Source organism: Aedes aegypti, chromosome 3 (genome assembly GCF_002204515.2).
Source record: "Aedes aegypti strain LVP_AGWG chromosome 3, AaegL5.0 Primary Assembly, whole genome shotgun sequence".
Lineage (NCBI taxonomy): Eukaryota > Metazoa > Arthropoda > Insecta > Diptera > Culicidae > Aedes > Aedes aegypti.
The window spans coordinates 297828445-297840660 of NC_035109.1; the positions used below are offsets into that span (position 1 = coordinate 297828445).

Consider the following 12216-nt stretch of genomic DNA (forward strand, 5'->3'; position numbering starts at 1 on the left):
TCAATCTGACGACAGCGCCACGTAACAGGAGCATAACAACATACTTTGAAATGACCAGTACAATGCTTTACACACGCTGACGAGAAAAGAACTCTGTGAAAGAACTATGAAAAACTCCAACAAGCAACAATCATCAAGACGGTATCCAAGGTATCATTGAAGGCTACTGATGATTTACCAGTGCAAATCAGTGATGTGACAGCTGCGGTAGCTTTCTGTTGAACCGTAAAACGGAAAGTTTTCTCTGAAATTGCAATATTGTACTGTAATCGTATTGTCATTTTACAATATACTGTATTTTATTTCCAATATATTGACTGGTAATGTTACAATACGTTATAGTTTTTGTATTGTATTTTTTATCCGGGTTGCTTTGGATTTTGATGGTCATGTAGAAACATGTATATATAGTGGTTTTCACGCCCAATGGTATGGGTACCCTAGTGTAGATGTAGTTGTGAACCTTAGAGGAAAACAATATGCACTCAGTCTTGAAAAACACGCAGAAAACGGGTTTAAATTTTTCAAATTGGGTAATATTTCCATATGCATTTTAGTGAGTCTGGAAAGCGTGTGCAAGTTTCTTTGAGGAAAACAAAAACAAACTGTGTATGACGAGCGTATGCTAGTCTACGTGTGTTCAAATGTCACTAAGCTCTATAGAGGCGGTAAATGTTTGCTACAGTACATTTCCCATCCCTGGTCGAGATATTTTCCCGTGTAGTAAACGCTGAGAACGCACCCGACTCCCGTTGTGACGTTCACGACTGGTAACCCTATCGAAATTCCAACTGGAAACGTCATTTTCCGATTCAAAACCAAAATCAATCCAACAACGCTTTCTGTTTATCAATAAAAATCGCTTCACTCCAGAAATTCAGTCCGCTTGCGGGGCAGTGTTTTAATGTAAAAACAAAGTGTAATATCAGTGAAGTTTGACGAAAGGAATGCAGCAATGCTGCTTTATTGAATTACAGTGGATTATTGGAAGTAACCGCACGAGAAAATCGAGTTAACCCAGTAAGATGAGCTTCGGCGATCGGATTGAGGTTAGTGCCGTTGTTTACGTTCGTTACGATGCAGTGATGATCCCGACTAGAAAATAGTGTTCTAATTTGGAATTGTACAATATTCTAGGACTACGAAGTGTACGAAATTCTTGGCAAAGGTGGATTTGCAAGTGTTTACCGTGCAAGATGCCTGGGAAGTGGAACCTTCGTGGCGATCAAGATGGTAAGTGCTGTTTCCCGCGCTCGTTCCGGTTCGGTGGTCACTTTATTTCTCTGATTGATGTGGAGAGCTATATTAGGGTCGACTCATAAATAACATAAAAATCTTCAAGTGATTTTTTACACCCCTCCCCCCTCGTGGCATTTGCTCATTTAAGACAAATTCTAATTTCGACAACTACAAATTAACTCAACAAGCAAATTAATGATATTTGAAAACACTTCCAGGAATGACGAGTGTTCACTCGTTTGCATAAATAGTACCTGATATTTCCAGTTTTTTCTCAAGATTTCACGAAATAGTTTCAGATTTAAGATATATATCCAACTGCATAAATGATCACCGAATAAATAGTTGATTTTAGGAAGCTAAAAATTCATTATTTAAGATACGTCTTCAACGGCTGCGAAATACTTGAACTAATCAAAATTTAATTTCAAGTGACATAAAATATTGAGAAAAAATTGCTAGTTTTTTTTTTCTATTTCAACCTACAACAAAAAAGAAGTGCCTATAAATGAGATCTGAAAGTGCTAATAATCAGCAGAATCTGATTTAAAAAAATGGTCGATTTATGTCTATTCTATTCTTCACTCTACAGAAGAGAAAGAACTTATGCAACGTGAAACTTATGCAAGAAAATATGTAAATTTAAATTTCATTTTAATTATCTCAGAATTGTTTAAATTTATAAGAAAGACGCATTGAACAAATTCCTCAGAAAATTATCTCTATATGTTTAGGGAAAAATCTGCAGAATATGCTGAATATAATATACAACATACATACAACAGCTCCACACTATTGTGGGTCACAATCATCACTAATCACTCTATTCTATTTGTAATTCGAATGCAAATGGCCTCTAATAGACCTGTGCGCCGCCGCGCCACGCCGCCGCCACCGACCCATTTCACGTCACGCCGACGCCGATTAATACATCGGCGGCGCGCCATATGCCTATCAACGTCTCGCCGCCGATGTTGCGTTTTCACGCCGATAAATACATCAACTCAAATAATTTATAATAATAAAAAAGTCCAGGTTATTTAGGTATCGTCTAAGGATAAAAAATCGTACATCAATGTTTCAAGGGATTTTTTTTTTCAAACAGTTGTCCCGAAAATCGCCCAGTGGATCCTTCAGATTTTTTTCTACGGATCCCATGGACAGGGCTGGTAGCAAGTCACTTTTTAGTGACTTGGTCACTTTTTTCGACCTGGTCACTTAAAAGTCACTATTTCCAACAAAAAGTCTTAGTGACTTAGTCACTATTTTCGTGATTTGCTGAAAATTAAATTTAAGGCTGGTTGAGCTTTTCAAACTTCATCAAAAAGAAATAGATATTTGTAATAAATAAAGACAAATATTGTGTGATTGGGAAACGAAAGTGTCAAGAAAAATAGGGAATCCTGGCTAGCTTTCTGGAATAATTTTACCTTAGCTTTGTGGAACAAATCTAAAATATACGATAACTCATGTTTTTGTATTTTTTATCGCTTGTGCCACTATAGGAACACATGTGCCTATAGTAGCACTATTTCTAATTTCTGTTCCTATAGTAGCACTAGCCTCACGGAGTAGGCAAAACACAAATCAAAACCGTATTTTTACAGAACTTTTATATTTTTCCTTTAAAGTGTGGATCGAAAGCTACCGATTGATGTAAAAAAGTTCTTAGTTTATCAACTATTTTATTTAATAAAAAATAGTTTCTGTTAGTAGTGCTACTATAGGAGCAATAGGTTAACTATAGGTGCAAGGGAGCTTAAATTTTGAAGAAAACTATTTATTTCGATCATTTTTTGAACAAAATCGAGCTGTGCACCATTGGTACTTAGATAAATAGCTACCGACCTTCATGTTTAAAAATATTTTGCAACGATTACTAGCGAAACGGCCGTAAAAAGCTACTAGTGCGACTATAGGGGACTGTCTACTAAGGGAACACCGATCCTAGGAGATTCTGGGAAAATTTAGGGCAACTTCACTGGTGGACCAAATCACAGGTTTGGTCCAAATTTTTGGACCATAGTAAAAAATGGAGCTTGAAATGATGTTGCAAATGAAGTTCCAATTTTATTTTATACCAATTTTAGAGTCTATTTTTTGGAACAGGCTAGCAGCCTGGTATATTTTTGGTCGGATTTGAAACAAGACCTGAGCTGTTCCAAATCTGGTTTGACATATGTTTGTTTACCAGTTCGGATTTGTGTCCCTGTAATAGCTTTGTAGTCTAGGAGGTGAGGGTGCAAAAGTTGAGTGATTTAAAAAGGAAAGCAAACATCAGGCTATTTTTCTGGGGAATACAAGAATTTCTACGAGAATACATCTAAAGATTCCTCAACGAAGTTCTCCAACAGAGTCCTCCAGGAGCTCTTCTAGAAATTCTACCGAAGTTGTTCCGATGTATCTAACAAAATTTCCACCAGGAACTAATCCATGGATTCCCACCAGTAGTTTCCCCTTGGATTTTCTACGGGGTCTTCTTTCAAGAATTCATCCGCGGATTTGCTACAGAAATACCTTCGGGGGTTTCCTCCAGGAATCTCTTCGGGTATTTCCATCAAAAATTTCTTCGTAGATTTCATCCAGAAATTCTTCCAGGGATTTCCTTCAGAAAATCCCTTAAGGATTTCTGCCAGGAATTCTAAAAAAAAATTTAAGAGATCCTTCAGGAATTTTCTCCGGAAGTTTCTCAGAGGCATTCCAATAGCAATTCCACCGGAGATTTCGTCCAGGAATTCGGGGATTTATTCAGATAATTTATCCGAGGATTTTCCCAGGAATTTCTCTGGGGATTTTGTCCAGGAATTCCTCTGGAGATTTCCTCCTGAAGAAAGCGACTTTAAACTGTTTATAGTGATATCAGTGGTGATTCCCTAACGTCAAATATACTGTTAATACATTTTAGCAACACATATGCGGTTTCAATCGTTTACTGTTTGTTTACAATGTAAATACTAGATATCCCCATTGATTTGACCGCTTTGAATGTGATCATTTTTCTATTTTAACTCCTGATTCATTCAGAAAAAAAATGATTAAACAGTCATTTAGCTCATGGAATGCAATGAAGTCAAATGGAACGTTGTGAAATGAAACACTGAATTAAAACGAAACAGCCAGAAGGCTAAACAGAAACACGGTTTTAAGTATTTAAATTCAAATGGTTTGCATGAGGTATCGTCCAAATTAGCGGGGTTGCATGGTATGCAAAATTAGTCATTTTCAGGGTCGTAGAACATATAAATCCTGTAACCTCACGAGTTTTACGATATGATTGTTTTCAGAAATTCATTTATTGGAAGGTTCCGTTTAATTGTAGATATGAGTGTTATAAGTGTTTACTTAGAAGAAAGGGGTTTAATTTTACAGAATTTCTGCCACAAATTTTACCTTTGTTTCTGTTTTTCTGCTTGTTTTCCATTTTTGAAAGGCAAGGCTTTTTTTCAGAATGTTCGGAAATTCATCCTCTTTTTATGAATAAGTTAAATCTTAAATGTACCATCTTTTTGAGCAATCAAGACTTATCCTGGACAGATAAATGTTAAGAAACATTTCCAACAATTACTGCTGTTCTTTATATTCTAAATTTACTCAATATTTGCATTCGTAAATATCAATATAGAACGTATTTTCATTTCTGGTTTATTTTATGACTAATACTTCTGGTTTTGAAGTCACTTTTAGGTCACTTTTTGGTCAGTATTTGGTCACTATTTTGATCATTTTGGTCACCAAAGTCACTATTATTTTGGACTCTGATTGCTACCAGCTCTGCTATACTTCATATGATATGATATATCATTATAATAATAAGTTGTTCAGTAGCTCAAGCGCTATCATCATAAAAGCTATAATATTCAAAATTCCGCCACCAGGCCTCGCTAGTGAGGATAGAATTTTTGTTTTGCGGATAGCTTTTGATTATGACTATTCAAAAACGTGGCGTCTTGGGCAAAGTTGTTCACTAGCTCAAGCGCTAACAAAAGTTTCATGCTCACTAGCGCCGCCTTTTAGCAAAATTTTGAATCTCATAGCATTGATAATGATAGTCCTTGAGCTACTGAACAACTTTGCCCAAGACGCCATCTTTTTGAATAGTCATAATCAAAAGCTATCCGCAAAACAAAAATTCTATCCTCACTAGCGCCGCCTGGTGGCAAAATTTCGAATCTCATAACTTTTATAATGATAGCGCTTGAGCTACTGAACAACTTTGCCGAAGACGCCATCTCTCTAAGTGGCCAGGATCCTGTGATATCCGCAAAACAAAAGTTGCATGCACACTTGTACTGCCTGGTGGCGCAATTTCACTTAGCAGTGTTGCCAGCTACGACAAAATTTTGAACCCTTCATGAAAAACTGGATTACAGTTGAAGAGTATTGCTATGTTGCTAAGCATTATATTTTTCTGTTCCGCTCAAGTTTGATGGTTTTGATCTTTACTTTATTCTTCTTAAACAGTGTTGCCAGCCACATGAACATTTGTGATTCGGCCGACTGTATGGCACGCAACACTTCTTTCAACTTTGGTGAATACTCGGTATCGTTATCTTTAAAATTTTTTGGTATTTGCATATCACACCCCCATAAAATTGTCTCTTTTTAAAAACAATCGAGCAGTGTTGTCATTTATTACACAAATTATGAAAACTTGAACATCCATTTTGGAAACTTCTCAACCCATGCTTCAACTTTGCCGAATATGTCGAATCAGTATTTCCGCATCTAGACGTTGCATTTTTCAAAAACATAATTATAACCCTGATTTTTTTTACGACCGATTTTTTTACGACCCCCCGATAACGGTCGTAAAAAGAGGTTGGGGTGTATTGCATGTTTAACATTCTACCTCTAGTAGGTGCTAGTGAGCATCAAAAAATATTTTTAACTCATATCTCAAGATGCGAACCTGCTATTAAACCAATATTGGCTATGTTTTCAGCAAAATTGTTTGTTTGGTTCAGGAGTATCTGTTATTACGATATTCTGTCACATAGTCCTGAACCTAAAACGCTAGTGAGCATGGAAAATTTAGAACTTTCATATGTCTGCCAATGCAGAGCAGTGGCGTTTTCGGTAAAGTTGTTTGATAGGCATTGCGGTACATGTCTGATTAGTTCCATTTTTGGCAACTGAGGGACTCCAGAGCCCTTGTGTATCAAAATGCTGATAAGTTAGTTGTAGGTATTGTCGACAAAAATGTTCGTTGCTTCTCAGTATACGCGTATTTCGACCTCAATTGTAAAGCCATCCACAGTATCGTGTACTAGACTCGAAGTAAAACCTTAAGGAAAATTTGAGCAAATAGCTGGATTAATTTCTGGAATTTGCTAGCGAAAAGCACGAAAAAAAATACGACAGTAGTACCTGAGCAGCTACAATTGTCGTCATGTTACAAGGAATTGAAAAAAAAAACTTAGAAATACCCTTAGAGATATTTCTGGTCTAATTTTTTGAGAAATTGTAATTAAAATTCTCTTCCCCTGGTTCCTGATTGGTTTCTTTCTGTTTTTTGGTTCCTGCGCAGATTCCTATTTAGTCTCTTTTTCAGGCATGAAGTCCTATTTCTAAAACACTCAGTCGCTACCAGCCCTGGTAGGACTCTTTTAAGAGCCTTGGTCACTATTTTAATGCAAGTCTCTAATAAATTCCTATTATTAATGGAAGGTCTCCAAAATCTTTATTTTAAAACGGTCTCTAAAGCCACTTCTCACCTCATTACCATGTAAGCACCATATTTGTGCACCTAGGGCCTATCTTTGCGCACTTTTGAAAAAAAAAAAATCGTAGAAAAATGGCGATTGTTTTTATTTTTTGGAATTTCTTGTAATAATAAATTAGTATTGTTAGCAAGTATGAAGAATTCAGACGAAAAAATCATTGCAATACAATGTTTACTTCTTCAGCCAAAAACGCAATGTTAGGTGCGAACACAGTATGTTTGCAGTGAATCCTGGTGTAAAAATCTAGAGGCTCCATAGAAAATTTCAGAGATTATTATGACACTATTGTACTGGTTCTTCAGAATTTTTCCCAGATTACTTGAGGAAAAGATTATGGAATTCTGATGATTTATCTCGAGGGTTTTTTTCTGGTGCAGGTGCTCTTCCTCAAATATTCCTAGATATTCTTGTTTATAGATATCCAGAATTTTCTTCGGAAAATCCTTGAGCACTGAAGCGCTTGTACCTCCAGTAATTTCCGCAGGAATTACTCTAAACATTTTCTCAGGACTAACTTTTATTCCAGATTTATTCTAGTGTTTTTCTGAAGAAATTCTATTGGAATTTTGTTCGTTTATTCTTCCACTCACGTTTATGAGAATTCCTTCAACAATTCTTCCACTTTCCCAATAATTGTTCGAAAAATTCATCCAGGGATTTTTAAAGAAAATCTATTAAAAACTTTGCCAGGAATTTCTCAATAAATTATACCTGGGATTTCCTTTACAAATGTATCTAGGAATTTCTGCAGCATTCAATCAAAGCATTACTCCTACAATTCTTTCAAACATTTCCCGACTAACCCAACTTGCATTGGTTCAATGCAACCTGCGTGGATCCTTGACAAGTTCACACCTGTTAATACTGAAATTATTTCAATTCCATCGGGCTCTACTTCTTTAATAGGTTGATTGAAGAAAAAAAAAAAGAGGGATGAATGATCTTGGGGTTAAAGTCCCTCACAAACAACAACAACAAGATTGAAGAAAAACATAAAATGAACCAATTTTTGTATTACATGTTAAATTAGATCCAGGCATTTATAAATTATAAAAAAAATACAATTTTTAAAATTTATTCAAAAAAGAAAAAAATAAAAATACTTAAATGTTTCAAAAGTTTTATTAAATTTACCTTATATGCTTGTTATGGCGCAAAAGCCAAAAATAAAATCATTTTGATTTCCGAGCCAAAAAAAACACAAAATTTCAAAAGGTATCCCGTCTAAAAGCAGGCTTAGGTAATAGAGAATTTAAAAATCTGAAAAAATCTTTGAAGTAATTCCTGATGAAATCTCTGAAGTATTTTTTGCGTTGGTTTCTAGGGTTATTCTTAGAAAAATTCTAGGTTCAATTCTTAAACACATCTAAAACAAAATTGGTAGTCCTCAATAAATAAAATTATGAAGACATCTTTAGAGTAAGGTACCGCGGGGCAAGTGGGTAAATGGGGTAAGTGAAAATAATTGGTATATTTAACTGAACCTTTGAGGCCATTGAGAACATTACGATAGGCAAGAGATTTCTGAGATTTTTCAGCCATTATTGCATAATAGAGCGAAAGATTGTTAAACTGTCAACTATCACTCCGTAACAAGTGCAAGCTTATTTTAATATTTTCAGCGGAAAAAAAGTTGCGGAAAATAATTTTCTTTACCACTTCTAAGTTGTCCCCTCTGACAGTTTTAAACAGCAATAAAAAAGTTTTAGAATTAATTCGACATAGACCTAAAAATAACTAAATTGAAACATCGTTAATTTTCTAATCAAGTGGGGCAAGTGAAAAATTTCTCATTAAAGATTGAATTTATGTTTTCTCTTTAGGTACGTATAAGTATACAAGGTTCGCAAACATCATAGAACAACAGAACGTACTGATAATTCGAGAAATACTATATTCAAAGCGTTTAAAGCTATTATCATGCCCACATGTGGGGCAAGTGAAAAGTGAGAAGACGTTTATCAAAAACTTTTTCTGTACTTTTTTTTTCAATTTTACATACAAATAAATTTCTGCATACTGTTTATATTTGGTGGGAGTCAAGCTGAAAAATATACACGACATCTTTTTTTTTAATTTGAAGTTTCTAGGATTTGATAAATCCCAACTATGTCAAGGTTTTTTTTCTCTTAAATTTTGTTAGATTGCTTTTTGGTTCCTATTTGGTCTCTTTTTTCAAGCAAGAGTTCTCTTAAGTTCCTAGTTTCAAGACATTTAGTCACTACCTGGTCTGAGTAAGTGAAACCTTTTTAAAATGCTAAGTCGTTCATGGATGACCTCTAAGACTTTAAGGGCAGATTTCTTCACCTTAAGCCGTAAACCACGTTTACCCATATAGTTAAACTAAGTTTAAGGCATAAGCAGTGGTGAAAAACCGCTTATAACACGAATAATTTTAAAATTTCATGTATATTTCAGATCGACAAAAAGTTGATGCAATCCTCGGGGATGGCCAATCGAGTCCGGCAGGAGGTCAGTATCCATTCCCAGCTGAAGCACCCGTCAATCTTGGAACTGTACACGTTCTTCGAGGATGCCAGCCATGTCTATCTGGTTCTGGAGCTGGCCGAAAACGGTGAACTGCAACGGTATCTCCGTGAGACGAAGAAGACTTTCAATGAATATGAAGCTGCGTCGGTCCTGAAACAGGTGGTGGATGGCCTTCTGTATCTCCATTCGCACCACATTCTGCACCGGGACATGTCCCTTGCCAATCTGCTTCTGACGAAACAGATGACCGTCAAGATATCGGACTTTGGACTGGCCACGCAGTTGACACGACCGGATGAAAAGCATATGACCCTATGCGGGACTCCGAATTATATTTCGCCGGAGGTGGCGTCCCGGGCATCACATGGTCTACCGGCCGATGTCTGGGGTCTTGGTTGTATGCTATACACTTTCCTGGTGGGGAAACCTCCTTTCGACACGGAAGGAGTCAAGTCCACCCTGACGAAGGTCGTGATGTCCAACTACACCATTCCGCCGTACATTTCTTCGGAGGCACGGGATCTGATAGATCAACTATTGAAGAAGAACCCTGCGGAGCGGATCAAGCTGGATCAGGTATTGCAGCATCCGTTTATGAGAAAGGCCACCAGCTACGATAGCTATCGTGGCGGAGGAACTCTAGCTTCCAGCGATAGCGGACTCGTAACGATGTCCAGCAACGGAGGATCCAACCGATCCAACATCCCTTCGAGCTACGGCCAGGATCAACGGCTACAAGCCCCAATCATCCATCAAATGCCTCTTCGGTACCAACCGATCAGCGAACACGAGTACGACTTCCAGGAGAGCATCTTGCCACAGCAGCGACCTCAATCTGCATCGCACAACAAACCAACGTCGGATTTTTTCTCCGGCATTAGCAACGATCCTCGAACGATGGCCCCATCGTCCCGCCCCATGCAACACCATCTGAATCAGATATCCCTGCTGCAGCAGTTCAACAGTTTGGAGCTGATGGAAAAGTACAACATTAACAAAGCGGACATTGCCAGCGTGGGACGATCGGCATCCGAGGGCAGCTCGGGAGTGCTTCTGCAGGAGCATCAACAGCAAATGATACAGCAACATGCTATTTCGTTGCTGAATTCCAAACCCAAATCGGCTTCCATATCGATGCTATACCAGAGAGCAGATAGTGCTGCTGGTCCTTCGTCGTTTGGTGAAAAGGAGAACTATGCTCTTCACAGGAGGGGTGACCGGGAAACGCCATTGAATCCGGGAAATTATGTAAGTATGAAATAGGGTAATTTACGGCCTCAGAACAGCGTAATTTCGGCTCCGGAGATATCTTCTGGAATTAATTTAGTGGTTCTTTCGAAATTCCTCCAAAATTGTAGATACTTCAATACCTTCAATTCAATTTAACTGCAAAAAACACTCCTAAGATTCATCACGAAATTTCCCAAAAAAGCCTCAATCCTCCAGGATATTATCCTACTATTGCAAAGACTTCCTCCAAGATTTTTATTTGGGACTTCTGCTAATCTGCTAATCTGCTAATATCAACGCACCCCCTAGCCATGGCCAATCTGCGTTGTTTACACAAACATCCCTATAAACCCCACGCTGGGAAATACGTTTACCGAAAACGGCGTTATGAGGCTCTGCACTGCATTCCTGTATTGGATTTACTTTAATGGCATTGTTGTTAGCAAATTCACAAAAAGTGAAAGAGAAAGAAAACATGATTTGTGCAGGCAGAGCCCCATAGGCCTTGCTATACCCGTTAGCACGCCCGACGCCCACCGATGACAGAGTGGGTAGGCTCGCACCATCGTCCCGCCCTTCTTACCTATTTTTGAGATAGGCAGTTCTGTCAGGGTGTAAATAGTTATTATTATGCATGTAATCAAACCGATTTACGACCCCCACGATCTTGAGGTGGGGGTATTTGTGTGCCGGGTATGCGTATCTTCCTGTTGTGACATCACTTCTCCACAATGGCTTGGAGGTTTCCTTCTTCATTTCGGTTGTTCTGGAAAGATAATAAAACAAGGAAAGGAAGGGGCCACATCACTCCACAGAATGGCGACCCATCTGATATTAGTTTGTGTTAAATAATTATTGTTGTGAGTAGAGATCCTAAAAGGGAGAAATGCGAGTAGGCGGTAAGCCGCCAATCGAACCGTCAAAATCCCTTTTCAAAATGCTTTTCATGTGCTAAGTAACTTGTAAACTCCTACTCAATTATGTTTTGTTGGCCTGCACGTTTTATTTAGACACAATTTTTATTTAGAAAACTATTTGGATCCGAGATTTTAGGTGCAGATTGAGCATGTTTGATAAACAAGCATCCTGTTTTCAGTTAAAGAAAGTTTAAGAAGTTGATGATTCTGTCATTTATACTAGCTATATACAAGAATTCACTGAATAAGTTTCAACGCGCGATTATAATATTTCAGTTTTTGCACTGTTGTATTGGTGTATGTAGTGGGAAACCAATCAGTTTAGTGATTCTAACGGTAAAAAATAGCACGACGAAAGGAAAGTTGATAATCTATCATCATTATGATTTCAGTCCTAATTTCATGATCCGTTTAATAAATTCCGCGTATGATTCGTCAATTTTAACCATTTATACATGTGTATTCGAAGAAAACAGACTACGAGCATTTATTACCTTGCAGATATTTATCATTTTCTACAGCCTAATTTAATAATACCTACATTGGTTGTAACAAAAATTTGATCTTGGGATGTTGATTTGCCTCCTAATCATAGTTTCGACAATAGTCACATGCTT

At 37.4% G+C, this 12216-nt stretch overlaps 1 protein-coding gene across 1 annotated transcript in view; it reads left to right on the top strand.

Annotated features, from left to right (window-relative positions):
* Positions 1-805: 805 nt before the first annotated feature.
* LOC5571876 (serine/threonine-protein kinase PLK4) overlaps positions 806-12216 on the top strand; it is a 28607-nt gene continuing 17196 nt past the window's right edge. Inside the window, exons 1-3 of the mRNA XM_021850661.1 lie at positions 806-1049; positions 1138-1233; positions 9381-10700. Of these exons, the coding sequence (XP_021706353.1) occupies positions 1026-1049; positions 1138-1233; positions 9381-10700 (1440 nt within the window). The 5' untranslated portion in view covers positions 806-1025. The remainder of the gene's footprint in view (positions 1050-1137; positions 1234-9380; positions 10701-12216) is intronic.